We start from the raw sequence: 27354 nt of genomic DNA on the forward strand, positions 1-27354 counted from the left end.
CACACCGAGGGGACGCAGGGACCCTCCTGCCCACCGCCCTGAGGCCGGAGCTGCTAGGGACGGCCTTGCCCTCCTGTCTGAATGCTGTTCCCTCCACCTGTCCAGGTCTTCGGATGGGCAAGGGCTTGGAGGGCCACATGCTGCTGACCCTTGGCTGACTCCGCCCAGTGGGACCACCTGAGGCGTCCCTTCCAGGGAAGGCCCCCGAGTGGCTCCTGGGGGCCCATCGCGACTGCCTCCTCCCCACGTGGGCCTTCACAGGCTGGCTCTTCTAGCTCTGCTCTCAGAGACCTGAGGACACCCCCAACATAAACACACGGACAGATGTGGGCACACACGTGGGGACAGCACATTCAGAAACATCTGGCCTTGTCTGTAGGCCATGCTGGAGTTTGGCCCGGGAAGCCCCGTGCACACCCAGCCCTGCTCAGACGCGGGTGCCCGGCTCCCGGGAGCTGCCCCTGCAGACGGGCATGCCACGGGCCCTGCAGTGGCCCTGCTCGGCCAGCAGAGGAGGGTGGCTGCCCGCTCAGTGGCCTCGGCCTCTGGCAGGTGCTGTCCCGTGAACGGGCTGAGCCAGAGAGCAGGCGCTGAGGTCAGGAATCCCACAGGTTTTATTTTGGGTGTCCGTGACCTCCTCCTCGGGGCAGCAGGCCCGTGGTCGGCGGGACAGTATTGAGCCGGCACTGCTGGACAGGCCGCAGGCCTCTGAGAGCCTTCGGCAGGTAATCCACACCCCGGGTCCACCTGGCCTGGCCCTGCTGGGATGGGAGGAGAGGGGCAGGGCCAGAGCCTGCCCTGGGGGCCGGAAGGGGTCTGGGGACCTGGGGCAGAGGGAGGAGATAGGGGTGGCCCAGCCCTGGTTGGGGTGGAGGACTGATCTCAACCCCAGAAAGGGGTTGGCTTTGGGGGACCTCAGGGACAGCTCAGCCCAGGGACGGTGGGGGGTGGGCTTCTGAAGCCAGCAAAGCTGAGTGAGGCCACAGACCAGGGAGGAAGCTGTGAGAGGGAGAGGAAGCCCCCCAAACATCGTGGCCCCAGCTCTTCAGGGGTGACCCTAGGTTTGGGGGAGGAAGAGTGGGGGCCCCTCAGGCTGGGTCCTGGTCCCAATTTGCATGGACGGGGTTGGTGGGGCCCAAGGGACCTTGAGCGGGTCCTGGGCGCCCACGCTGGTGCCAGCCCCACGGGCTTGGGCTCTGCCAGGCCCCAGATAGAAGCTGCTGATGCAGCACTGCAGGGACAACCCTTCCCCCACCCTGAGCACCTGCCATCACACACGCCGCAGGCGCCTCTGCACCGTTGGGAGATGGCTGGTTTGCTCCTGCGTGTGGGGCTGGCGTCCGGTGCCGGGGGCAGGGGGCAGTGGGGTGGACGGGGCTCGCAGGCAGGCAGGACAGCCGGTGGAGGGCCCTAAGCATCCCCAGCCAGGTACCCCTCGGGCAGTGGCCCTTCCGATCCTCTGGACCCTTGGGGGCACAGGCCCTGACCCGAAGGCTCTGAGAGGTGGGGGCTTGACATCACGGCAACAGCGGGGTCAGCGGTACTCAGAGGAATCAAACCCTGGGTCCTCATCCCCGAGGCTGGGCCGGGGTGCCGAGCATCCTGAAAGGGTCCTGGTGGGTCAGGGCAGCATGGCTGGATGCCTGCCTGGCACCGTCCACCCCACCCACCTCACATCCCACCGTGCCATCCACTCTGGTCCCAGCTCGGCACCCAGCCATGGACCTTGCGTGGCCACCCCTGCTGCTGCCCTTGGCGGACGTCCCATCCAGCTGGGCGGGAAGGGAGAGAGGTGTGTCCCTGCGAGGTGCTCCCCAGCGGGCGGAGCATGGCCCTGGATGCAGTCTCCGAGGTGGGCCGTGGGTGAGAGGAGATAGCTTGGCTTCATGGAGTTTTACCACGCCTGACTTGTCCACGTATACTCCATACTTGGGGAGGCAGGCAGATTGTGACATTCAGAGCAGAGCCAGGCTAGACCTCCAGAGGTCCAGCAGTCCTGCTCTTCAAAGGGGTTCCCCAGACCATGAAGGCAGCTGGGCCCAGGGCTCGGGAGCATGGCCTCCAGCGTGTCTCCCCCTTCACTCTGGTCTGCTCTGTCACTCACCCACACATTTGTTCCCATACATCCATTCTCATATTCACTAGCTTCCTTCCTCCCTCCCACTGTCCATCCAACCAGTGTCCAGCTATCCACCAGCACACCTACCCAGCCACCCAGCCACCCACTGTCCATGCCACACACACTGATCCGACTGCCTCTCCACCTCTTCTCCCATCTACTGCCCTCACAATGATTTTCCTGTCCATCTACCTTCTGTACATCCACCCACATACCCATCCATCTATTCTTTACCTACCTGTCCATCCATTACCCAAGATTCATCCACCCATCTTTCTATTTATACATCAGTCCACCTACCCATCCATCCATTCACCCATCCATCTACCCACCACTCCCATCTATCATCCCTCCACCATCTACTCACCCACCCCTCCACCCATCCATCCATCTGTCCACCCACCCATCATCCATCATCCATCCACCCATCCATCCCTCCACCCATTCTTCCTTCCATCCGTCCATCTGTCCACCCACCCATCCCTTCACCCCTTCATCCATCATCCACCGTCTACATCTGTCCATCCACCAAATCTTCACTGAGCATCTCCCAAGTGCTAGGATGGGGGATAACCCCAAGGTGGGTGATGTTTTCAGGGGGGCCACAGTCTAGGGGCAAAGACCAGAAATGCACACTCTTTCAAGTGCCATAAATTTTAATCAGGTCAGTCAAGAGGGGAAGCATCACAGGTGTTCTGGAAGAGGAGGACTGGACCTCACCCATCATGTGCAGCCCGACTTAAGTCACCACATACCTCCAGTCCCAGAGTCTAACACTGCGGAAGGCCATGGGACAAGACAGAGGGTCTGAATCTGGAGGCCAGAAGCCTGGATGCTACCACCGTCCAGGGTGGGCGGGGAGGACTTTCCAACTGGGCTGGCACTGCTCCCTGGAGCTCCCCAATTAGTGAACAGAGAGCGAGCGTTTGGAACACACACGGAGCTTTATTGCACTAGAAGGAGGAGGCTGCAAGCAGGGTTGGGGCGGTGCTGCAGGGCCTGAGAACGTGCTGCAGGAGTCGCTGTCTCTTGACCCGGAGGTCCCCCAGAAGGTGCTCTCTCTCTGCCCAGCCTGGGCCTTGCTCGGGAACCCTCGGCCTCTGCAGGGGTGGCCCCTTGGGTCAATCACCAGTGATCATCTCTTTCCCGTCCCCGCCATGAGAGGCAGAGTGGGGGTCAGAGAGTGAGAGGGGGGAGAGGTCAGGGGGTGGAGGAACAGAGAGGTGGGACTGAGCTGGGTGAGAGAGGGGTGCGGGCAGACCAAGCGGCCATGGCAGCGGCTCCGTGGCAGGGCCAGGGTGAGCGTCAGGCTGGACTCTCCCCCTTGAGCGTGGAGGTTGCTGCCAGAGGCACCTGTCGTCTCAGGTGAGCTGAAACACAGGCAGGGGTGGAAGCATGAGGCTGTGGTCTGGGGCGGGGCTTGCTGTCCTGCCCTCTATGCCTCCAGCCTGTCTCCAACGGCTACCACCCTGACCCTACTTAGACTCCCCCCTCCCTCCGGGGGCAGCCCCCCTGTTCTAGCCGCCGAAACCCTGTGTCTACTTCTACTTTGGGAGCTCGCTTTCCCGACACTGGGCCCTGGGGCCCTGGGCCTTTGCGGGACCCAAGGTGGAGGGAGCTCTGCCCATCGCCTGCTTGCCCGCTAGCCTGGCAGCCCCGGAGCCAGACCCAGTGTTCCCGCGGTTCCTGGGGTCCTGGGCCCCCAGAAGCAGGCACAGCCAAGAACGAGCCCCGGGCAGACCCCTCGCCGCCCCGCCAGCAGATCCGCTCCTGCCTGACAGAGCTAGTCCCCATGGGGCGGCAGCTCCAGGCCTCCTTCCTCCCACAAACCGGCCAGCCCCTGGCTTGGCCCAGACGCCATTTGTCAACGTCCTTGCAAGCACGTGGCGCCCAGAAACCAGGGCGGGCGGCTTGGCCAGGACCACCCCAGCCAGGATGTCTGCGGGAATATCCCATTTAGCGTAGCTCAGCGAAAATTGCTCCCACCTCCCGGCCAATCTACCTCTGATGATGCAGCCTCAGCTTTCCTGAGCCTCTGGCCGCCACCCTCACGGCTGGCTCACAGTGGACGAGCCTGTGGTCGGACTGGCGGCGGCGCGGCGCCCCTCACGCGTCTGCGGGCAGGCGCTCTTCCTGCCCTGGCGGGCCGCCGGCCCAGCGCGTGCCTCCCCCTTGGAGCTCTCCCGCGGGTCTCACAGCCCAGGCCGTGCACCCGGGTGGCATCCTCGTTCGTCACCCAGCGAGTGACTCGGCCTCTTTGGGCTCCTTGCTAAGCCAGCCGGCGGTGGAGCTGCCCCGCAGAGCTGCCGACGCAGACAGGTTTGCTAGGGATGCACCCGGCAGGTGCCGAGTGCTTAGGAAGCAGGCTTCTGAAGGTCAGGCGGTGACTCCTCGGCCTCAGGGCCTCCCACATCATGGGGGAACCACGTGCCCCTCGCGGGAGGGGTGCTGGCAGTGAGGAGGGCTAACCTGGTGGCTGTCCCTCTCCTCCCCAGGGTGCAACGATGCTCATCGTGGCTGGCCTCTGCCCCCAGGGGCCCTCTGGACCCCCACCGCCCCTGCTGCCCAAGCCAGGGAAGGACAACGCGCGTCTGCAGAAACTTCTGAGGAAGGCCGCCCGGAAGAAGATGACCGGGGGCGGGCCCCCTGTGCCGCTGGGGGCTTTCCGCACCTCCCTGTCCCCCGTGAGCGAGGCCAGCCACGACCAGGAACTCACAGCCCTGCACCCCGCAGAGGCCCCACGTCCCTCGGAGGCCCCACGTCCCACGGAGGCCGCGCGCCCCGTGGCCGCCCTGCTCCGCTCCCCCCGCAGCTCCGTCACCCAGCACGTGGCGTCACCTCTGCAGAAGACTGCATTCCCCTTCAGCTTCACCCAGCGCAGGAGCCTCGCCACTCACTTCAAGGCCACAGGGCCCCAGCTCGCGACCCCGGCCCCAGACCCCGCCCGGTCCCCCAGTGGCTCCACACAGGTCTCAGCCCCCACAGCGGGGGTCGCCCACGTCAGCCAGGTGCACATTCGGCTAGTGCCATCCCCACAGGCCAGGACCCCTGGGCCCCGGCAGACGGCCCCAGATGGGGGGCCCAGGGGGCAGGACCGAGACACAGCCCCGTGCCCTCCTGGGGCCCAGACCCTAGTCCCCGCAGCCCACATCCGCCCACTGCCCACTGAGGCCCAGGCTGCCAGTCCCTGGCCTGAGGTGCCCCCAGGCTCTGAGGTCTCGGTGCCCAGAGAGGCCCCCACCTACTGCTCACCGGGACCCTCACCTCATGGGCCAACCTCTGAGGGCCCTGAAGCGAAGCACTTGGAGGCGCCCCCTGTGTCTGGCCCCGCCACGGAGGCTGAGCTGGTCTCCAGACCCTGTGGGGCCTCATCCCCTGGCCCACTGTCAGGCCTGCACCCATGCCCTGTCCCCAAAGTCGCGCACAAGCCCCAGCTCAGTGGCTGGACGCGCCTGAAGAAGCAGCTGATGGAGGAGGCGGAAGTGTCCCCATTCCCGGGGCCAGAGCAGACCCCAGAGCGCGGGGAGCAGGAGGGGACGGCCCCCGCGGGCCCAGTGCCCCGACCCCCAGCCTCCCGGGTCTCCAGGTTGTGGGACGCAGTGCTGTATCGCATGTCGGTGGCCAAGTCCCAGAGCAGCCCGGCCGGGGCCAGGGATGGAACTTGTACCCTGGCTGGCCTGGGCCGCCTGCCCTTCCTGTGCAGGCCGCGATTCAATGCCCGGAAGCTGCAGGAGGCGGCCACCCGGCCCCCGCCCATGGTCCACTCCGTCCTGGACCTGAACCCCAAGCCCAAGAACTTCAACCGGACGGCAGCCGGCTGGAGGCTCCAGTGAAGGCCGTGGTGGCACCAGGGCCCAGGACCGTAGTGTGGACGGAAGAGGGACAGGGGGTCCAGCTGGGAAGCCATGGCCGCTGAAGAGGACACCAGGGCTGGACGGATGCTGGGCGGCCAGGAGGGGGCAGTCGGGGGGAGGCAGCATGAAGGGCTGCAATGGAGGTGGGAGGAGGCTGGGGGCAGGTGGGGGCAGGAGGTGGAGGAGGCCAGATTCCAGAGGTGGGGTCTGCACTGGGGTAGAATGCGGGGGCTGACGGGGTAAAGGCTTGCGTGAGAAGAAAGGCACACACCACAGCTATGAGAGGGGAAGATGAGCTGACCTCGCACGGCCAGCCCTCGGCTTGGGACCTGGGGCAAAGAGGTACAGGGGTACGCCCGGGGCTCCTGAGGGGCTGCAGGCAGGAAGGGGGGCCTCTGAGCATGACATGAGCTGTGAGGCTCGACAGGGTGGGGAGGATTCTGGGGCTGGGCTCTGCAATGCCCCCGCCTGCCGTGAAAGACTGGGGACAGATTTAGTTTGCTGTGAGAGTGGGACTGCTCAGGGTGACTCGGCTGTCAGTCAGCACCAGTAGCTACACCAGTGGTTTGACTGACATTTCGGGGAGCTGGACCCCAGGTCCTGTCCCTTCTGTTGCCCACCTCAGAGTCCCTCGCCTAGGGGGCAAAGCTTGAGGGGGCCTCACAGCTAGGAGATAGGGGGAGGGTCTCGCCATCAGTCAGGACCCATCTTCAGTGGCCAGGTGATGAGGATGTCCTCAGTCCTGGGGCAGGACAGCAGCCCAGTGGGGCAGGTGAGGCAGTGAAGGGGACCCCAGGTTGCATGCAGCTTTGGGGTCCGCAGTCTGCAGCCAGCTGGGGTCTGACTAGGGCAAGGGTCGGGGCTCTGAAGGGGTCAGCAGCAACAGGAGAGGGACATTGGGGCACCTGGGAGCAGGACGCAGGAGGGAAGAAGCAGCCAGTAGGCGGCCAGCTGGGTCACCCAGGGCATAATGGGTGCTATAAATGGATCCTGGGACCCAGGCCACTAATAAAGTGTGTCGAACCACAGCAGCGGACCATGTTTCTTCACTGTGATGGGCAGGGAGGTGGAAACTGGAGTGGACCCCCACTGGAAGAGCAAGACCAAGACCCGGACCCGAGCTCCCAGGACTCCCTCCTGTCCACTTCCTCTGATGCAAGCCCTGCAGTAGCCAGAATGAGCTCACCCGCCTCCCAGAGGGAGGTTGGAGCTGCCCTGTGGAGTAGAGCCGTATAAAGCTGAAGCCAGCCATGGGAAAAAAGCATTCACATTCAGTGTAAGACAGGGCTTGGTCGGGGGTGTCTGTAGCGGGGGAGACGGAGCCAAGCCTAGGTTCTGGCCAGCTCCAAGGCTGGGCATTCGGCCCCTGCAGGCCACCTGGCAGCTTGTTACAAGCAGGCCCTGTCCACACCACCTTGTTCCCACCACACAACATCTCATGCTCTGGCCACTGCCCTGGACTCACCAGGAAGGGCTGGCTAGGGCGCCTAGCTCTCATCCACGAGCACCTTCTCATACTTCCCGTGTCCAGTGGCCACAAACTTGTACCTCTTTCCAGATGGGGTACTCTGCTGGGGAAGGAGACCAAGAGCAAAGGTGAGAGCAGCAGAAGGGACATGATGCTGCCTCTGGGAAGACCTCCCAGATGCACTGAGGATGGCCCGTCCTTACTCTGGACCTGCCCTCCCCACATCAACCACATTTACACTCCACCTTAATTGTTGATGATGTCTTGGAGCCTCCTTTCTGCTCCCAGAGGCTTTTCTTGCTCATGTCTCCAGCTACAATATCCTGGAGGCAGAGGAAGGACAGGTCACAGGTATAGACCCTCGACTATGGGGGACTCGAAGTGCTGGTCCTCTCTCTCCTGCCTGGCCTTACCTGACTGGGGCCTAGGCCTGCCCACCTTCCTCCTTATGTGAGAGCCCGGGGCAGAGGTAGGAAAGGGAAGATGGCACCATCTACCTGCCCTAGGCCAACCAGTTACCCCACATGACCTTCCACTCTGGGGGCCAGCCTGGTGAAAGCCACCCCCCAAATGTCCCAGTGCTCCGTCTACCCACGCTTCAGCCTGGATGGTCTCATACTTGCCTTACCAAGGGAACCCCACCTCACCCCGGGGTGAGTCCTACCTTGCAGGAGGGGGCCTTGGCAGTGGACTGAGCCTGCACCTCTCCTGTTTCCCACCGGCTCTTGGTGCTTGCCACGGCCATGCTGGGCAGCTCAATGGAGGGCTGGCGGGCTAACTTGGAGGTCCGGCCAGCAGTCTGCAGAGGAGAAAGAGCCCACTTTAGTGGACAGCCACATGGGACATGTCAGAGAGGCCAGTGTGAGACCTTCCAACACACAGACGATTTCCTCTGTATCTTCTTATTTCCATAGGAGCACTTTCCCAGTGAAAGGCTAGAGCAGGGCACCCTGAAAAAAATGCATGTTCTTCCTTTTGGTGTACTTGTGAAACACCCTCTTAATCCGAAAACACAGGTGACTCTGTGGGGTCAGAGACAGATATGGTGTGTCATGCTGCTCATGGCACAGGGCTGGAATAGCATGGGTTGAATGGAGGGGTGTTGGTTGGAGAGAGAGGTATTGGTAGGATGGAGGGGTGTTGGTTGCATGGAGGAATGTAGGTTGGAATAAGTGGTGGTTGGATGGAGGGGTGATTGTTGGATATAAGAATATAGGTTAGGGGTCCTGGGTCGCTCAGTCAGGTAAGTGTCTGCCTTCAGCTCAGGTCATGGTCTCAGGGTCCTGGGATTGAGTCCCACTTGGGCTCCCTACTCCGCAGGGAGTCTGTTTCTCCTTTTCCCTCTGCCCCTCCCCCCACTCATGTGCCCTTTCTCTCTCTCTCCCCCAAATAAATCAATAAAATCTTTTTTAAAAAAGAATATAGGTTAGATGAGAGGATATTGGTTGAATGGAGGGGTATTGGTTGGAGTGAAGGGCACTGGGAGAATGGAGATGGGTTGGTTGAATGGAGGGGTGTAGGTTTGGATGAGTGGTGGTTGGATAGAGGAGTGTTATTTGTATGGAAGGACACTGGTTGAATGGAAGAGCATTGGTTAGATAGAAGGGTGTTGGTTGGATGGAGCAGCATTTGTTGGATGGAGGGGTGTTGGTTGGATGGAAAGGTATTGACTAGATGGCATGATCTTGTTTGGATGGAGGAGTATTGGTTGAATGGAGAGGTATTGGTTGGATGAAGGGGTATTGATTGGATGGATCGGTCTTGGTTAGATGGAGGGGTCTTGGTTGGATGGAGGGGTCTTGGTTGGATGGAAGGGTCTTGGTTGGATGGAGGGGTCTTGGTTGGATGAAAGGGTCTTGGTTGGATGGAAGGGTATTGGTTGGATGGAGGGGGTAGGTTGGAGGGAGGGGTATTAGTTGGGTGGAGGGGTCTTGGTTAGATGGAGGGGTCTTGGTTGGATGGAGAGGTCTCAGTTGGTTGGAGAGGACTTGGTTGGATGGAGGGGTCTTGGTTGGATGGAGGTGTAGGTTGGAGGGAGGGGCATTGATTAGATGGAGGGGTCTTGGTTGGATGGAGGGGGTCTTTGTTGGATGGAAGGGTATTGGTTGGATGGAGGGTGTAGGTTGGATGGAAGGGTATTGGTTGGGTGGAGAGGTCTTGGTTGGATGGAGGGGTCTTGGTTGAATGAGGGGTATTGATTCGATGAAGGGGCATTGATTAGATGGAGGGGTCTTGGTTGGATGGAAGGGTCTTGGTTGGATGGAAGGGTATTGGTTGGATGGAGGGGGTAGGTTGGAGGGAGGGGTATTGGTTGGGTGGAGGGGTCTTGGTTAGATGGAGGGGTCTTGGTTGGATGGAAGGGTATTGGTTGGATGGAGGGGGTAGGTTGAAGGGAAGGGTATTGCTTGGATGGAGGGGTCTTGGTTGGATGGAAGGGTCTTGGTTGGACGGAAGGGTCTTGGTTGGATGGAGGGGTCTTGGTTGGATGGAAGGGTATTGGTTGGATGGAGGGGGTAGGTTGGAGGGAGGGGTATTGGTTGGGTGGAGGGGTCTTGGTTAGATGGAGGGATCTTGGTTGGATGGAGACGTCTCGGTTGGTTGGAGAGGACTTGGTTGGATGGAGAGGTCTTGTTTGGATGGACAATGGGTACATGAATGTAAGAGGGACCCAGCAGAAGAGGAGAGGCCTTAGCATACCTCAATGGCCTGGGTGTACTGCTCCAGCCGCTCATCAATCTTGGATATGGGCAGGGCTGGCTGGGACTTCTTCACACTGTTACTGGAAGATAAAAGAAGGGTCACGCCCCATGCTCCCTCACTTGCTTGTACACCCCACCCCAAACCCCTACCTGAGCTCCCCAAGGCCCCTGAATCTCTTGCCCCTAGACCCCTATCTTCAACATTCTCTTGGGGAACCCCGAGTCCTAGTCTGGAAAACAGCAGGCACACCTCTTCTTGATGGAGCGGTTCAGAGACTCGGTTCTGTCGATGAGCTGCAGAGAGCAAGAAGAGATGTGAGCCTTCAGCCAGAGCCCACGCCGCCCCCCCCATTGCCCCAGTGGCTCCGGTCCACCAATCCAGCCTTCCACTGATTTGTTTCTCAGGGTTGGGCTGAGTGCTGGGCTTGAGGGAATAGCAGAGAAAGAGCAGGATGTGCTCCCTATTCCTGGAGGTGACGTGTGGCTGCCTCTCTGGGGCTGTCATTTAGTCGTGATTCTGGGAAAGAGGAAAAGGCAGCAGGCTCTGGGGCTTGACCTACTTTGGTGCTGGGGCTCAGGGGAGGCGAATCTGGTTCAGTGGTGCCCTCCAAGACCAGGGGGCTGGGTGTCCTGGGCTGCTGGAGTTTCTGGTGCTAGAAACAGAACATCCGAGGTTATATGCTGAGCACCCCTTTTGCACCCCTCCTGCCCCATCCAGGACTTGTTGGAGCAAACATTTTCCCCTCCCTGGGCCTGAGGCCTTTTCCAGCCCTGACATGCTCTGTTCTCAAATTCTCTGCAATTCTCACTTGATCCCAGGGTCAGCAAGCCCCTCCACCCTCCGAGAATGCGGGTGCTAGAGACTGGGGTTGGGGGCGGATCCCTCTTTAGGCCAGCCGAGCAAGGCTCGCAGAAATGCAGTTAGCAGACACCGTCCCAGCCCAGGGGTTGGAGTGCATACGCCCCAGGGGGGGCACCACCACCTGCTCAGCGGCCTCCCCGGCTTCTGCGGGTCCCAGGCTGCCCCGGATGGTCCCCTCTGGGCTCTTGGGCTCTGTCTCCTCTGTCCCTGGCCCCTCCTGGGGCTCTGAGCTGGGGCTCAGATGCAGTGCCTCCAGGCAGACTCCGGCTGGGCTCTGCTCATCACCGTCCCGGTTCTCACGGGCGTGCTGGTGGGGCCTGGGGAGGAAGAGGAAGGCCATCCCATAGAAGGCTATTCACTTTCTTGCCTCAAGGCCCTTCCTGTGTCCAAACCTCCATTTCTCCATCTGAAAGATGGGGACAGTCAGGCCAGTTGAGTGCCAAGGAATCTTGAGACCCCAGCCTCATTGGGGAAATGGGTCCAAAGACCTCAGAGCCAGCCCTCCGTCCCTTGGGCCCTGTGCTGAGCAGTGCCCATGCCCCAGCTCTGCCGTGCAGGATCCTTTCTTGACTGGTGGCCACCCACACTCTGAGGCTAGACCCAGTCTCCAGGCTCTCTGGACAAGCTCCAGCCCAGGTCGTAATTGTCCGTGTCCACCCTGCTGGCTTCGGCCCCCACTTGCTCCTGCCCTGCTCTGGGAGGGAGGCAAGCAGCCTAAGAAGGAGCTTTGCATAGGAGTGGGCAGGGTCTGTGAGTGGTTTGGGGGCTGGTCAGCTGGAGGACAAGGCAAGGGCAGAGGTCACAGCGAGCATCGTGCCCCTGAAAAGAGGGGCTGCCTGCTGTCAGCCAGAGTGGTTCTGCGTATGAGCAGGACTGAACCTGGGTAAGATGGGAAATTCTCGAATTTTCCATGATTTCATGCCCCTTGGTGTTGGTGCCAGCCAAGACCCAGACCCACCGCCCAAGGTGGGTCCGTCCCAGCCAGCTGCAGGCACACAGAGGGCCCATTCAGCTGCAGTGGGTACGGGGACTAGGCAGGTGTGGGGCGGGGAGGAGGCCTGCTTGAGAGCAGGAGGGTTCCACTGAAGAGCCAAAGTGCCCCCTGCTGTCGGAACAGCTGTGGCCTGTGGCCGGCTGGAGAGAGGAGAGAGCCGGCAGGGCGAAGCCACCCTCCACCAGTGTGCGGGCCATCCTTGCTGACCCCAGACCCATTTTAGAAATGCAGAGTGTGCACTGACTCCCAAAGGCGGGTGGGGGAAACTGAGCCCCGGAGGGGGCACTGGTGGTCAGGGGCCTGGCCAGCACCAAGGCCCCGGCGAGGCAGCTGGCTCCTGGGGTGTGAGAGGTGCTTGTAGGGTGGAGAAAGGGTGGTGGGACGTTGGGGGTGTCTTAGCTAGAGCTCGAGGCTCCTGAGGGGTCTCGAAGGGCTGGGAGGTAGCCCAGGGTGGGGAGAGACATGAGTCTGGTGACACTCAGGCAATGGGGGGGACCCTGGCCCCCAAGCCTGAAGCTCCTGACCAGAGCTCGGACCCTGTCCACAGTCAGGGGCCTTGAGCATGCCTGCAGGGTGTGGGGAGCACTCAGATCCCTGAATTGGGGTGGGGGTGAGGCTCCGGGAGCAGCCCCCCATCCCATCCCTGGGCCCCAGGGGCGCTTCGGCCCCCACCCCCGCCTGCCCCGTTCAGACCAGCAAACACGTCTGCACATCTGGAAAGCTTGTCCCTCCAGGCCGGCTCACAGGCCCGCACATCTGGAAATACCTGCTCCCCTCCGTGGGAATGGAGATCAGCCAGCCCCGAGGGAGGAAGGGGCGGGCGGGCGGCAGGGGCGCAGAGCCCCCATTACGTAAGTGAGCTGCAGATGTGTGCTGATGTGGCAACACCCCAGCCCGGGCCGCAGCTGGTCTGGACGGGGCCCAGGGGCCCTGGGGAGCCCAGGAATGAGATTTCCTCCCCAACCCTCCCCACAGCCCCTCGGCCCGCAGCCCCGCCGTCTAGCTCTCTTCCTCCCTTCCCCCTGCTCCCAGCTCCAGGGCATTTTGAGGGGCTGGTGGCCGGTTCTCAGGCACAGGTTGGGGGCTTGGAGAGAACCCTGCCTGGCGGCCCTGCCTCCAGACATCAACCCCCACTTGCCTGTCCTCCTCCTGCTGCCCCTCCGGACTCTCGCCCCATGGGGGCTCCCCGCAGTTGGAGGTCTCCCCGGCCCCCCAGTGCTGTCGCCGCTGCTCTGGCTTCTGGGACCAGTCGCTGAAACCCTCATCTTCGTCCAGTTCAGGAGCCTCTGAGGGCTTCAGGCTGAGGCTGAAAGAACGCACAGGGTGCTCAGAGCTGGGCCAGGCCATGAGGGGCCATACGCACACCACCCACACCTCCTCCCATTCTCAGACCCTGGGCTCCAGCGGTGGGAGACCCTGTCTGCCAGAAGCAGCACCCCATGGCTGGGCTGTCTCCCCATTGTCAGAGAGTCGCTGTGAGCAGGACTGTGTCTTGCCCATAGTCTGGAGCTGCCGGAGGCCAAGGTTGTGTCTCACCCTGTTAAGCCAGGGTCCCCCAAGAACAGGGCTCTATCTCCCTCATGAGTCTAAGGTTCCCAAAAAGCTGGGCTGTGCCTCCCCCATCAGTCTAGGGTCCCTGAGAGCTGGGCTGTGCCTCTCCCATTGTCCAGGGCTCCCCAGAATCTGGGCTGTGCCTCTACCATCAGTCTAGGGTACCTTCAGAGCTGGGCTATGCTTCCTCCATCAGTCTACGTTTCCCTGAAAGCTGGGCTATGCTTCCCCCTTCTTTTTAGGGCTCCCCAAGAGCTGGGTTGTTCTCCCCCATCAGTCTAGGGTCTTCTGAGAACTGAGCTATGCCTCCCCCATCAGTCTAGGGTCTCTTGAGAGCTGGGCTGTGCCTCCCCCATTGTCCCCCAGAATCTGGGCTGTGCTTCTACCATTAGTCTAGGGTCCCTTCAGAGCTGGGCTGTGCTTCCTCCATCAGTCTAGGTTTCCCTGAGGGCTGGGCTATGCCTCCCCCATCAGTTCAGGGCTCCCCAAGAGCTAGGTTGTTCTCCCCCATCAGTCTAGGTCCTTCTGAGGACTGGGCTATGCCTTGCCCATCAATCTAGGGCCTCTCAAGGGCTGGGCTATGCCTCTCCCATCAGTCTAGTGTTCCCTAAGAGCTGGGCTATGCCTCTCCCATCAGTCTAGTGTTCCCTAAGAGCTGGGCTATGCCTCCCTCATCAGTCTAGGGTTCCCTGAGAGCTGGGCTATGCTTCCTCCATCAGTTCAGGGCTCCCCAAGAACTGGGCTGTCCTCTCCCATCAGTCTAGGGTCCCCTAAGAGCTGGGTTATGTTTCTCCCATCAGTCTAGGGTCCCTTGAGAGTTGGGCCATCCTCCCCCATCAGTCTAGGACCTTCTAAAAACTGGGTTATGCCTCCCCCATCAGTCTAGGGACCCCTGAGAGTTGGGTTATCCTCCCCCATCAGTCTAGGGCCTTCTGAGAACTGGGCTATGCCTCCCCCATCAGTCTAGTATCTCTGGAGAGCTGGGCTGTGCTTCCCCCATCAATCTAGGGTCCCCCAAGAACTGGGTTATGTCTCCCCCATCAGTCTAGGGTCCCTTGAGAGTTGGGCCATCCTCCCCCATCAGTCTAGGACCTTCTGAAAACTGGGTTATGCCTCCCTCATCAGTCTAGGGTCCCCTGAGAGTTGAGCTATCCTCCCCCATCAGTCTAGGGCCTTCTGAGAACTGGGTTATGCCTCCCCCATCAGTCTAGGGTCCCCTGAGAGTTGGGCTATCCTCCCCCATCAGTCTAGGGCCTTCTGAGAACTGGGTTATTCCTCCCCCATCAGTCTAGGGTCTCTTGAGAGCTGGGCTGTGCTTCCCCCATCAATCTAGGGTCCCCCAAGAGCTGGGTTATGCCTCCCCCATCAGTCTAGGGTCTCTTGAGAGCTGGGCTGTACCTTCCCCATCAGTCTAGGATCCCCCAAAAGCTGAGTTATGCCTCCCCCATCAGTCTAGGGTCTTCTGAGAGCAGGGCTGTACTCGCCCCTCAGTCTAGGGTCTCTGTGAGCTGGGCTGTACTCCCCCCTCAGTCTAGGGTCTCTGATTGCTGGGCTATGCCTCTTCTGTCACCCTGGGGTCCCCGTGTGTGGAGTTGTGTCCTCCTCTGCCCCCTTGGCTGAGCCCCCAGGGCTCTGGTGACGTACTCCTTCCCCTGGAAGCCCCAGCACCCTGTTCCCGCATGGCAGGGCTGGGATCTGGCTCTGGTGGGCTCCCCCTTTGCCCCCAGCCCCTGCCACCTAGACTGAGGACCCGGCCTGAGGGGCCATGACCGCTGCGGCACCCCACCCCGCCCAGAGCTGCTGACTCGGAGAAAATGGAACAAAATAGCGGCGGGAGGAAGGGGGGCATTATTGTAAAAACAGCCCAGCCCGGCCGCGGAGGCCTCCTGGGCCCAGGGAGGAAACGAGCCGGCCTGCGGCCCGCCAAGTTGGACGTGGCCTCCATGAGTCACCGGCAGCGGGGAGCTTGGGCGGGAGGCTCCGGGGCCAGGGCCACGCAGCTGGGGTCAGTGTCGGTCCAAGCAGGGGCCAGGAGCGCGCAGGGCGGCCAGAGCCTGAGTCAGCGCTCTGGGAGGCTGGTTGGGAGGGGTGGCCGCACATGAGTCCATCCGGCCGGCCGGCCAGCAGGCTCTGTTGGGGCCGGGAGCTTGGGGACCCTCACCCTGAGAACTCTCCCCACTCCCCCTGCTCCTGGAATGAGCTCCTCCATGGTCTCACCTGCTCTGGGACCCCTAGCCCAGAGCCCCACCCCCAGCATCCCCCTCTGCCCAAGTGTGCGGGGCCGGGCAAGCTGGTGGGGGCGGGGGAAGCTTACAGGGTCTCCTGCTCGGGCAGCTCGGGGCACTGGCCACCGCCGTCCTCGTCCTGGTCCCGCAGCTGCCGGTCCCTCTCCCGGCGGCGCCGCTCCCTGGCGGCCTCCTCCTCATCTTCCACACTCCACTGAGTGGTGAGCCTGGGGGACACCGAGAGACAGTTACACCACAGCCCACGCCCTGGCACTCTGGTCCAAATGGGCCTCCTGTCCAGGCCTCAGTTTCCTCGTCTATAGAGCAGAGGTCATGTGAGCCGGTCGCGAGCGACCCCAGTACGAAGACCCTGTGTCCCCTCCACCAGCCAGGCCCCCTTGGCCTAATCAGAACGGGGCCGGAGAAGCCGCAGTGGGCACGGGCAGAGGCTGCTGGAGGGCACACTTACCTGAAGCGGGAGGCTCAGCCTTGGCCCATCAGGCACTGCCAGGCCGGGCTGGGGTCTGGCCAGGGGCAGAGCGGCCCAGGCAGCCACCTCCCCAGCTGATGCACCCCCGCTGGGGTGCTCCCTCCTGCGCCCCAAGGGCCCGGCGTGTTGGAAGAAGGTGGCCCCCCAAGAGGGCCCAAGGCCCGCAGAAGAGGCTGTGTCCAGCCTGAGCCTGACCTCTCTCTGGGCTATGTCACAGATGAGGAAACTGAGGCCCACTGCAGAGCCAGCCTCGGAGAGCTTCCTCCCTCCGTGCATGCTGACCCCGCAGCTTCTTGGGGTCCCTCACTTGGGGCCACACAAGCTGGGCCTGGGACCAGGGGTCCACAGCCTGGTTCCCCTGGCCCCGGCCTAGCAGGTCTCAGACTATTGGTGTCCGGGGGGCACTCCAGGCCTTGGCCACCGACACGGCCCTGCCTCCCCCAGCTCCTCTGGACCCCATGAGGGGAGTCGTGGTCTCTGCTTCTGCAGGGGTCTCACCGCCCCAAGCCAGGGTCTCAGTCCCTTCCTGCCGGTGTCCGCTGCCTAACCCCGCAGCCCACTCCTTCTGGGCCTCCAACCCTTGGCCAGGATGGCCGGCTCCATGGTCTCGGCAGCCCTGCCAGCCATGATCTAATCTCTCCTCAGTCCTCCCGGAGCCTTCCAGACAAAAGCCAGGCCCGTCCGCAGCCCCGGCTCTGGGCCCGCTCCCCCCCGCTGTGGCCCCCTGGGACCCCAGCCGTGCTCAGACCTCAGCACCCCGAGTCGTCCGCCCTCACTCCTCAGCAGTGCTTTGGCTCCCACCCCCAGGGCCCCAGGGAGCCCTTCCTGCCCCACACCCAGCTCCTAGCCTGCTCCAGAAGCTCGGCTCGGAAGCTGCAGGGTCCTGTTTTCTGGGGAGGTCGAGCCTAGGGTGCTCTCGGGCTGTTGGGGACCTGGGGTCTGGGGTCCTTCCCCCACCATTCACACCTGCAGGCCCTCCTAATGGAGGGTGGGGGCAGGTGGATGCAGTGGGGGCTTGGTTCTGGGTCCCCGGCTGTGGGGTAGAATGTGGGCCCAGCAGCCCTCTTGTGGGGCAGCCCCTGGGGGGCACCCCAGGAGGGATTCCTGGCCATTCCTGATGGGACCGGCCATCTGGTTCCCCTTGCTCCCACGTCCAAGCCGCACAGGCCTGCGGGCATGTTTGCGTGGGGTGCTAGCGGTGTCTCGGCCCATGCGTGGTGCACGGGTGTGAGTGCGTGCGCCCAGGTGGGGCGTGGGTGGCCTGGGAGGCGTGCTTGCATCCGAGGCTGGAGCCGAGCCTCAGGTCCCCTCAGGCCTGCTCTCAGGAGCCCCCATGGGGGCCTCTCTCCCCCGAGGCTGCTGCTCCTGCTGCCCACACCCTTCCACCCAGGTCTGAGTGCTGAGCCCACAGTGTGTCTGGTCATGCCAAAGACAGACGTGCCGGGGTCGGCCGTATGGAGACAGGACATAAGAGCCTTGCGCGGGCCACACTCGGCAGAGCCCTACACAGGGACACACAGTGCATGGCCAGGCCCCCCTCACACAAGTGTGTGTACACTTCCTCCATGGGCTCTGCACCCACACGCCTGCCCTGCACACGTGGTCCCAAACGCCGCCCAGCACGCACACACGTGCGCACACGCAGGTGTCCACACAGACTCAGAGGTGGGAACAAGGTGAGGCACGAAATGGCAGGTCCAGTCTCCCCACCCCGGAACCCTAGTTCCTGACGTCCTTGCCATCACCCTGACAGCGGCCCAGGAGGGAGACTGAGGCGTGGTTTCTGAGAGCAGCATCCCCAAGGAGCCAGCCCCTCCGAGGGTAACCCTTCGTGACCCACCATCTGCATGTGGCCCCCTGACCCCCACGGGCAGGAGCTTGCGGTGGGGACAGAGGAGGGGTGTGGGGCAGGGGTCTCCTGCTGTCTCCCCAAAGCCCCATGCTGGGAGACCCAGAGGCCTAAGGACAAGGAGCCCTCCCCACTCGCCTCCCCGCTCCCGCCAGCCCCAGGGTGTGAGTAATGCAGCCCTCCCGGCCCCTCCCGTGACCTCACCCCTCACTGTTCCACAGCTGGGCTGCGTTCTGGGAACTGAGAGGGGGTGGCTCTCCTGGGGTGGGGTGGGGGCCTCTGGCCTGGGAAAGGCACCCCTCTTCCCCGGCCAGCAGCCCAGACCCCTTGGCAAGCTCTGCGGAGCTGTCAGGGCCCCGGCGATGGCCGCCCCCTCCCCGCCGCGTGGCCCCTGGCTCAGCGGCGCGCAGCTGTGAGGGATTTGGTGTTCCTTAGCAAATGCGATTAGCTGTTTCCTGTGTCTGCTCTGCCTCTGTGCGTGGCCAAGGCCTCAGCCCCAGGGGCTGCCGCGCGGGGCTCCCCACCCCCGGCACCAGAAGCTGCCACGGGGCCTCGCTCCTCCCAGGTGCACAGAGCCCACGGGCCCCAGGCAGGCTCACAGCTCCCCGTTCCAGGTGGGGGTCCCCAAGTCAGGGGGCTGCCCCTGCTGGCCATGTCCACTGCCTGCCAGTCCCCCCTTCTGCAGCCCCCCTGGTCCCCCCATCAGGATCTGAGGATAGAGGACACGCTCCTGAGCCAGCCTGGCCGCTCCAGCTGTCCCCTCTCCGCCCCTCCCCCGCCTGCGTGGGTTTGGTCCCAGCTTGACTCTGCCCCCTGCAGGCGGCTTGTGGGCCACCCCACCTGTCTCTGGTCCCCAAAGGCTGGCTCAGAGTCATGGGGAGAGATTGGGGGCTGGGCTTGGGGGCTGGGCTTGGGGCAGGGGCCAAAAGGGAGCACGGCCAGGCAGAGCCAGACCGGGGGTAGGAGAATTCTTCCTTTAGGCTTGCAGGGGACCCTCTTGGCTACAGGGGTCCCGGACACAGCCGGTGGGAGCTGCCCAAGAGGCCTGGGGAGTGGATCTGGCCACCCCGCCGGGAGCAGGGAGCACAAGTCTCCCTGCAAACCACCAAGGTCTCTGTCCACTCCATGCCCTGCCTCCCCAGGGTCCCCAACACTGTTCACTGGGGTGGACACTTGCAGAGCGACTGGTCCCCTCAAGTGACCATAGAGCCCATGAGTGAAGGGACAGAGTGGGGGAGAACGAGCCCACAGAGAGGCCTTCTTAGCGTTGGCTTCTGGGGGTCCCCAACTACCAGAGAGCAAGCCCCCAAGGGCAGAGGTCGGTGGCCCTGTCGGGAAGTTCAGGGGAGGGCAATGGCACCTGGGCAACTCGGGGGGGGTGCCCCTCCCTGCTTAGGCCAGGCAGGGTCCTACCCCACGCCATATGGGGAGGGGTCTGCTGGTGTGGCATGGCCAGGGTGCTGGCTGTCACTCCTCCTGGCAGAGAGGCGGGGGGGGGGGGTGCGCCTGCGGGGGGTGAGCCAGGAGTGCGAAGGCAGCCCTAAAGAAGCCGGAGAGTGGGGGGGTGGCGGGGGGGGGGTGGGGGGGTGCAGCAGGAGGGGGCGTGGCAGGAGACTGGGCAGCAGGAGACAGGGTGGCAAGAGGGGGACAGCGGGGGGGTGGCAGAGGGGGGCAGCGGGGGGGGTGGCAGGCGGGGGGCAGCGGGGGGGTAGAAGGAGGGGGACAGCGGGGGGGTGTGGCAGGAGACAGGGCAGCAGGAGACAGGGTGGCAAGAGGGGGACAGCGGGGGGGGTGGCAGGAGGGGGGCAGCAGGGGGTGCACACTGCTGCCCCAGGCGGGGGGTGTAGGCATGGGGGCTTGCAGCTGCCGGAACCTGGCTCCCCCACACCCCGCGCACCTGCCCTGGCGAGGGTCCAGCCCACCCTCCCGGCCGTCCCTCTTCCAGCAGCACCTTTATGGGTGTGCTGTGCCCTGCTGGGCGTGGGGAGAGAGGACCCCTTTCCTCAAAGGCACAGCCAGTCAGTGGGCCAGGTAGACACCCCCTTGGGCAAGCCCAACCCCACTGCCCCGGGGAGCCCAGGAGGCGAACTCGGGTCTGGAAGATGAGCTGGGGTTCATGCGCCAGGGAGAGCGTACAGCAAGAGGAGAGCCAAGAAGGCCAGTGCGCTCAGTGCAGCCTTGGCCAGGAAAGGGCAGCTGTGGGGAGGCGGACAGGAGGGTCTCTGAGCCCCTGTGGGGCACAAGAGGACTGGGAGGGGGAGCTACTGGCCAGGGAGGTGGCATGGTCAAAGGGACAGCAGCCTCCAGGATTCCCTGCAGCCCAGAAGGAAAGGGGGCACCCATGGGTGGGTGGGCTGGGGGGGCCCCAAGTTGAGCTTGGGCGAGCAGAGCGTGGGGTGCATGGGGACTCCCGGGGAGATGGTCAGGAGGGACTGCCAGTGAGGAGGGACCCAGGCCAACCTGGTGGAGCCCTGGGGATGAGTTGCCCCTAAGGGAGCTGAGGGGCAGTAGTGGGACACTGGGGTTCCGGGGTGACAAGGAGCAGAGAGCGGCCGGGGGCGCAAGGAAAGGCCTGAAGTGCCAAGACCCTAGGCCCCCTTCCTGTCTCCCTCCCTCCTCCTCCATGCTGGGCGCCTCATAGGGGCTAGAGCTGCAGGGGGGGCGGGGACAGCCTGGGCCTTCACGCAGCCCCGGGGCCTCAGTGTCCCTGCTGAGCGCTGGGGTGGGCCCTTCCTGACCGTCCCCTTTGTGGTCCCTCCCAGAAAAGGCAGCACAAATGGGGCAGTGCCCAGGGGCCTGGCAGTGGTGTTAGGTCTCTGGAAGACCCAGGGCAGAGCAGCTGGGGACCCTGGGGGCTCTGGAAGGTTCTGAGCAGGGAGGAGCTCAGTGGAAGGCAGTTGGAGGGGACGTGAGGTGGAGGAACGTGTTGCTCTCCCTGGGGCGAGGAGGATGGGGTTCTGAGTGGAGGGAACCACAGGAGGTCAACCCAGGAGGAAGGGCTGGGGCTGGGGCTGGGGCCAGGGCAGGGCTGTGGCTTTGGTCTCTCTGACCCCCTTCCCGGGGTGAGACCCCGGCCCAGCCTCAGCTCCCCAGCTGTGAAAAGGGGCACAGACCTCACTCAGCAGGGTGCACACCAAGACCCCGCAGCTCCTGCTTCCTCCTGGCTGGTGCTCTTGGCTGACCCGGGCCCCCAAGAGGAAGCTGAAGCACCACGGGGCAGGCCTGGCCTGCACCCTACACCCCCTCCCTCCTGGCCCTGGTGGGCCGGTCTCATCTGAGAAGCCTCCCCAGAGGAGGGGACATCTGCCTGCAAAGCTGGCTTCCCCACTACCAAAGAGAGGCTGGCTCCCCAAAAGGCACAGGCTGGGGGCATAGGCGGCCCTGAGGTGTATGTGGGGGGGTGAGGCCCCAAGGGGCCAGCACCCCCGGGCTGGGGCTGGGGGAGATGGGGCGCAGCTGCAGCCTCGGGGAGCCCACGGCTGGCTGGACAGAGGCCAGTCCTGCCTTGTGTTCTAGGAGCCGCGTGCCCCAGGCCAGGCCATGCTAGAGTGGCCCACCCACGACTCTAGCTCCTTCCCAGCCCCCGGCAGGGGAACAGGCCGCGTGGCCTGGGCAGGGGCTCTGGACCCTCTGAGCCCTGACTTGGGTGGGAAAGGCCAAAGCAGCCTGTCTACTGGCACCTTTCCATGCACGTGAGCCCTGAGCCCCCAGCCAGGACCACCTGCTGCCCGGGCTGCCCCCCCCCAGCCGCGGTCCCCCGCAGCTGCGGCCAGCACCTCCTTCACCACAGTGTCATCTCTGTAGGGCCCTCGCCCAGCCTCTTTGTCCAGCCCACCTCGTCTTCACAGTGCGGCAGCCCTCGGGCCCCTCTTGTTGGGGAGAACCCCCTAGCTGCCCCACACAGCCCCCAAAGCCAAGGAGTCCCCCTTCTGCCCCTCTTTGCTGGCCGGCCCCAGGGGCAGACTGGCGAGGGTAGCCCCTGCCTCCGGCCTCAGGTCGCCAGGGACCGCTCAGGGGCACTGGCACCAGGCCCTGCTCAGCCCGAGATGGCCCCCCCACTGGTCAAAATGCCACCTGGTTCTCACCCCATTCAGTCCCCCCAGTTTACAGCTGAAGAGGGAGGTAGGGAGGTCTCCCCCTGGGAAGGGGGAGGCAGGAGACCACAGCCACAGCTGCCACTGTCCCCAGCCTCCCTCCCTGAGCTGGGCTCCCGCTCCCCATCCCCCTCGACGACACCCCCACATCTGCTACCTGCTCCACGACCTCCTGGCGGGCCCAGGTGTGTGTCCCAGCCCTCTGCTCACAGGCGGGGCTGGCCTGTCCCCTAACTCCACCCTCCCCTCAGGCCCAGGCTCCTCCCCTCCGCTCCAGCCGGCTAGCCGGCCAGCCTGGAGCTAGGGGCCCACAGCGAGGTCCTGAACTTAGGGACCTCAGGGGCTGCCAGGAAAGCCCGTGCTGTCCTTGAGGTGAGGCTCAGGGACCCCAGGAGAGGGCCCCTATTCAAAGCTGGGGGGTAGGAGGGAGCCTGCAGGAAGTCCCTCAGGGGAGGGGCGCCTGTGCTCGTACCCAGCCTGGAAGGACCCGAGACGTGGTGGGCAGACGCCCGTCAGAGAGGATGGGGCACTGTCCTCTCTCCCCCATCGTTCCCTCCTGGGTGACCCATGGTCCCGGCACATCTCACGCACGCGCCCCTCAGGGAGAGAGTGGTGTGGAGGGCGTCAGTCCCTGGGGAATCCTGCGTTCCAAACCTGCCCCACGCCCCGCTGAGCTGCTCTGCTGGTCTCTGGCGTGGCCCGCCCGCCGTCCACGTGGATGTGAGCTGCCCATGCCGTAGGGCTTCGGGCCGGATGGGTCCCTCCCTTGGTAGCCCCTGTGCAGTGCCCGGCCCCCAGTTCCTGCCACAACCGTCGCCCCAGACCTGTGGCGTCCTGGCTTCCCGGACCCACGAAGGCTCTGGGGGGACCGGCCTCCGAAGGTCGGTCAGGGCAACCCCAGCCCAGGCCTGCCCATCACACCACTGGCCCCGAGGGCGTCCAGGCCGGACGGGCGGACCCTCATCGTCTGCTCAAGAGGCCCGACGGAGAGAGTGCCATGCAGCAAGTCCCTGCTGTCCAGGAGCCCCCTTGCTGGCAGACGGCTCCAGCCTGAGGGAGAGGGCGTCTGTGCCCTCAAAACCTTCCTAGTGGGGCTTTGCCTGTTCAGGCGTCCCCTTTACAGCCTGGATCCACAGAGCCCCGACCCGTGGGCGCATGAAGAGCTTTGGGCCCTAAGGCCCCTCTCTCCCAGGCCTCCCCTGGTGCACAGAGGCTGGGTCGGGGACCGTCCACTTCTGCCCCAGAGTGGGATCCAGAACCAAGTTTGAAGTCCTGCTGGAGGGCCCATCCCCTCCCTGTTTCTGGGAGACCTACCTCCTGTGATGTGCTCCCTGGTAAGCCTCCTTGCCCGGGCACTTCTGGGCCTGGGGTTAGAGGTCAAGTCCCCACCCTCTCCAGGTTCGCCTGTCTGTGACCTGCCCCAGCCCTGAGCTTGCTGTGTTCCCTCCTCTGCCCTGCTCGCCGTGCTCACTGTGCGATCCCGTCTCTGAGTCCCTGACCACAGTGCTGCAGGGGTCTGGGCCAAGTGTCGCCTCCACCCAGGAGACTGCCCAGCCACCCCGCCCACAGCCACGCCTGCGCAGCCCTCGGGCCCACCTCCGGGACGGCAGGAGGGACTGACCACGGGGTGCCCCGGCTGCCTGGCAGCCCCGCCTCACCTCCGGGCCAGGCCCAGGCTCCTCTTGGCTCCGGACGGCCCTCCAGGGGAACCCGTCACTCCCAAGTCGGGCTGGGGCTGCCTGGCAGGCTCTCGCCACGCTCACGGGGCCGGGCTTCGGCACATTCCGTGACACGCGACTGGCGACTGGCGGCTGGCACCGGCTGCAGCCTCTGCCATCCATCTCCCCTCTCGTCCTGCCCAGAGGTGGGGGGAGGGGAGGTTTTCCCCACAGCCCAGGGGTCCTGCGCACAGCTCTCCTCCTTGGGCCGATCTCGGGGTCTCCAAACCTGGCTGCCCACGTGGCCGGGAGCCGCAGCCTGGCGTCCAACCCCTGTGTGCGGCTCCCAGCTCCGCCCTCCTGGACAGTCCCAGGCCCCCACGTGCATGGAGCATCTTGACCCTCTGCCTCACGCCGCCACCCTGTCTCTGCCGCCGGAGCCCTGGGTGCCCTGCTTGCCCCCCGCCGGCCCCTCTCTGAGGTGCTCCTCGATCCCCAGCCCCTCTGTGCAGACCCCAGGGGTGCGCAGGGGGCTTGGCAGAAGAGAAGGAGGTGGGGCCATGCCACGCCCTGGCCGTGCGTCCTCTAATTCTGCAGACTCCCGCTGCCCGCCCGCCAGGCCTCGAATCTCCCTGAGCCTCAGCGTCCTTACGCACACAAATGGGTTCGCTGGGCCAGCCTTGGGATGGTCTGCCAGCTGGGGTCGGGTGGGACCTGCCCCAGTCTCTGTCCCCAAGGGCGCTGCGGGGAGCTGGGGACTAAGTGACCCCTCCACAGCCAGCATGTGGCTCGTCACCCTGTTACGGGAGAGGAAGCTGAACTTAGCGGTGAGGCGTCCGACCTGGGCCTCCCTCCAGCCCCCACGGAAGGCATGCCGGGGGTCCCGCCCCACAGCTCCTGCAGGCCAGTGCAGGACAGCAGGAGGGTCAGGGGCGGGAGAGCCTGGGCCGCATGAGGGCACCCCAGTCTAGACATAGGCATCCCATCCTCAGTCCCCTTACCCATCCTTCTTCCCTATGGGGGTTTCTCTCCTCCTCTCTGCCCTCTCTTGGCCTCACTGGCCTTCCCTCCCTCCTTTCTTGCCAGTCCTCTGCAGCCTCCTCCCACCTCCCTGGTGAGCCAGGGGTGGGCCATAGACGGGGCCGCCTCACCTCCCACACTCAGCACCCACACCACCTGGCCCTCGGGGCCTCCTTCCCTCCGCTGCTGGGAACAGCGTAGGACAGGCGGTGTGGGTGGACAGCGTGGGAGAGGATGGTGTGGGAGGGCACAGCATAGGATTGACAGTGTGGGATGGACAGCATGGGAGGGGACATGTGGGAGGAAACACATGGGAGGGGACAGCATGGAACACACAGTGTGGGATGGACAGCGTGGGAGGGGACAGCGTGGGAGGGGACAACATGGGATGGACAGTGTGGGAGGGGATAACATGGGATGGACAGCGTGGGAGGGGACAGCGTGGGAGGGACAGCGTGGGAGGGACTAAGGAGCCTCCGTGGCACCCAATCACTCTGGAGCATCCCCGTGCCCTGTCGCATCCATCCCTTCTCTTTGTTGTTTTCACTCGACCTCTCCCTCCTCTTGGCCACCATCCTGTCCCATCCCATTCCCTTGTCCCATCCTGTCCTGTCTCTGTCCCATCTTGTCCCTGCCTTCATCCCATCCCTGTCCTGTTTCTTGTCTCATTCCATCCCCATCCTATTCTTGTCCCTGTCCCCCTCCTGTCCCCATCCTGTCCTGTCTTGTGTCATCTCTGTCCAGTCCCTATCCCTGTCCTGGCCCTGTCCTATCCCCGTTCTATCCTTGTCCCTGTCCCCATCCTGTCTCTGTCCAGTCGCCGTCCCTATCCTGTACTGTCCATCTGTCCTATCCTGTCCCTGACCCATCCCATCTTGTTCTGTCCCTGCCCAGTCCCCATCCCTGTCTTGTCCTGTTTCTGTCCAATTCCCATCCCTGTCCTGTCCTATTCCTGTCTTATCCCTGTCCTGTCCCCTCCTGTCTTGTCCTGTCCCTATCCTATACCCACCCTATCTATCCTATACCCATTTTGTCCCCATCACTGTCCCTGTCCTACCCCAATCCCATCCTGTCCTGTTCCTGCCCTGTCCCCATCCTGTCCCTGTCCCTTCCCTGTCCCCATCCCTGTCCCATCCCAATGGCATCCTGCCCTGTCTCCATCCTGTCCCTGTCCTCATCTCTGTCCTATCCCCATCCCATCCTGCCCTGTCCTGTCTCCATCCTGCCCTTGTCCCCATCCTGTCCTGTCCCTATCCTGTCCCTGTCCTATCCCCATCCCATCCTGCCCTGTCCCCATCCTGTCTCTGTCCTATCCCCATCCTATCCTGTCCTGTCCTTTCCCTGTCCCCATCCTGGTCCCATCCCCACCCCATCCTGACCTGTCCCTGTCCTGCCCCTGCTCTATCCCCATTCCATCCTATCCTGTCCCTGCCCTGTCCCCATCCTTTTCCTGACCCCATCCTGTCCCAATCCTGTCCCTGTCCCCGTCCCCACCCCTTCTCCATCCCTGCATGCCCTCTTTCTGTCTTCATGGAGACCTCCCGCACCTTGCCCCCTCCTCGTTATCCTCCTTCACTTTCACTCACTTCCTTTCTCTCTTTTCATCTCTGCCTCCCCCCATACCTGGTAGGACACATTTTGGGAGAGCCTCACAGCCCACTGGGCACACGACCCCTGGACCCCGGCCTCACCTCAAGCCCACCTCGGGACCTCTCCCTTCCCAGCACCTCTCCTAGCCATGTTCTCGCTTTCCGGGGCAGCCAGCAGTCTGATCCCACACTCTCACTACCCCTAGGGGCCTCCGAGGGCTTCCCCCACCCCCAGCTCCCACCTGCCCCTGGACACCTGTGTGAGTTGGCCCTGGGCCACCAACCTGTGCTGAGCCACTCCGAGCTCAACGAGGTGTTCCTGGGAGCCCTGCCCACTCTAGCCACCCCTCAGGGCCCAGGGGCCGCGGTGTGCCCTCTCGAGGCTCCGGCAGGGGCGTGGGGGGCGAGCCCCCAGGTGCCCAGTGCACCCGAGCTGCTGCTTGCTCGCCTCTCTGTCCTGCTCTAGTTCACGGGATGGGACCCGGGCCTGAACCTCGGTGTTCTGGGCTCCGGCCCTGACGCCCTGCCCAGGGAGCTGGGCCACTCAGTTCTTGCACCCCCGCCGTGCCAGCTCGCTGGGCTCCTGGGGCAGCTCTGGCCGGCAGGCCGCCTGCTCCCAGGGCAGCACCACCCACCAGACAGCCAGGCTGTGCCAGGGCCAGGGCCAGCCCCCTCCCATCTGGGCCCTGGGTGGGCCCGAGGTGGCCACACCCCTTTGGACACTGGTTTAGAGGCCTGGCTTCCCCCCTGCCTCCTTGGGCCGGCCCATCCCTGGCCCTGCTGGCCACACCGGGGTCCCCGGAGGCCTCGCAGACCTGGCTGCCCAGGGTGGGAAGCCGGGCACGAAGCTTGCCGGCATGCCTATGGTGGACGTGTGCCCAG

At 63.9% G+C, this 27354-nt stretch overlaps 2 protein-coding genes across 9 annotated transcripts in view; one reads left to right on the plus strand and one right to left on the minus strand.

Annotated features, from left to right (window-relative positions):
- Positions 1-567: 567 nt before the first annotated feature.
- Positions 568-7001, plus strand: PRR33 (proline rich 33). The gene is made up of 2 exons (XM_045770708.2): positions 568-725; positions 4615-7001. Exon 2 carries the CDS (start codon positions 4624-4626, stop codon positions 5950-5952), a length of 1329 nt encoding a protein of 442 aa, XP_045626664.2. The 5' UTR covers positions 568-725; positions 4615-4623; the 3' UTR covers positions 5953-7001.
- Positions 3045-27354, minus strand: part of LSP1 (lymphocyte specific protein 1) — a 39314-nt gene continuing 15004 nt past the window's right edge. For 3 of the 8 annotated variants that reach the window (XM_045770709.2, XM_045770715.2, XM_087855135.1), the window contains exons 2-11: positions 15862-15999; positions 13135-13302; positions 11121-11319; positions 10701-10793; positions 10391-10434; positions 10139-10220; positions 8106-8261; positions 7687-7764; positions 7439-7544; positions 3045-3489 (exon numbers count right to left, since the gene is read on the minus strand). In XM_045770709.2, the coding sequence (XP_045626665.2) occupies positions 7461-7544; positions 7687-7764; positions 8106-8261; positions 10139-10220; positions 10391-10434; positions 10701-10793; positions 11121-11319; positions 13135-13302; positions 15862-15999 (1042 nt within the window). In that variant the 3' untranslated portion in view covers positions 3045-3489; positions 7439-7460. The remainder of the gene's footprint in view (positions 3490-7438; positions 7545-7686; positions 7765-8105; positions 8262-10138; positions 10221-10390; positions 10435-10700; positions 10794-11120; positions 11320-13134; positions 13303-15861; positions 16000-27354) is intronic. The other 5 variants (XM_087855140.1, XM_087855136.1, XM_087855139.1 and 2 more) reach the window with 5 other exon arrangements.

Source organism: Ursus americanus, chromosome 24 (assembly GCF_024610735.1).
Source record: "Ursus americanus isolate L20-20 chromosome 24, mUrsAme1.1.p, whole genome shotgun sequence".
Taxonomy (NCBI): Eukaryota; Metazoa; Chordata; class Mammalia; order Carnivora; family Ursidae; genus Ursus; species Ursus americanus.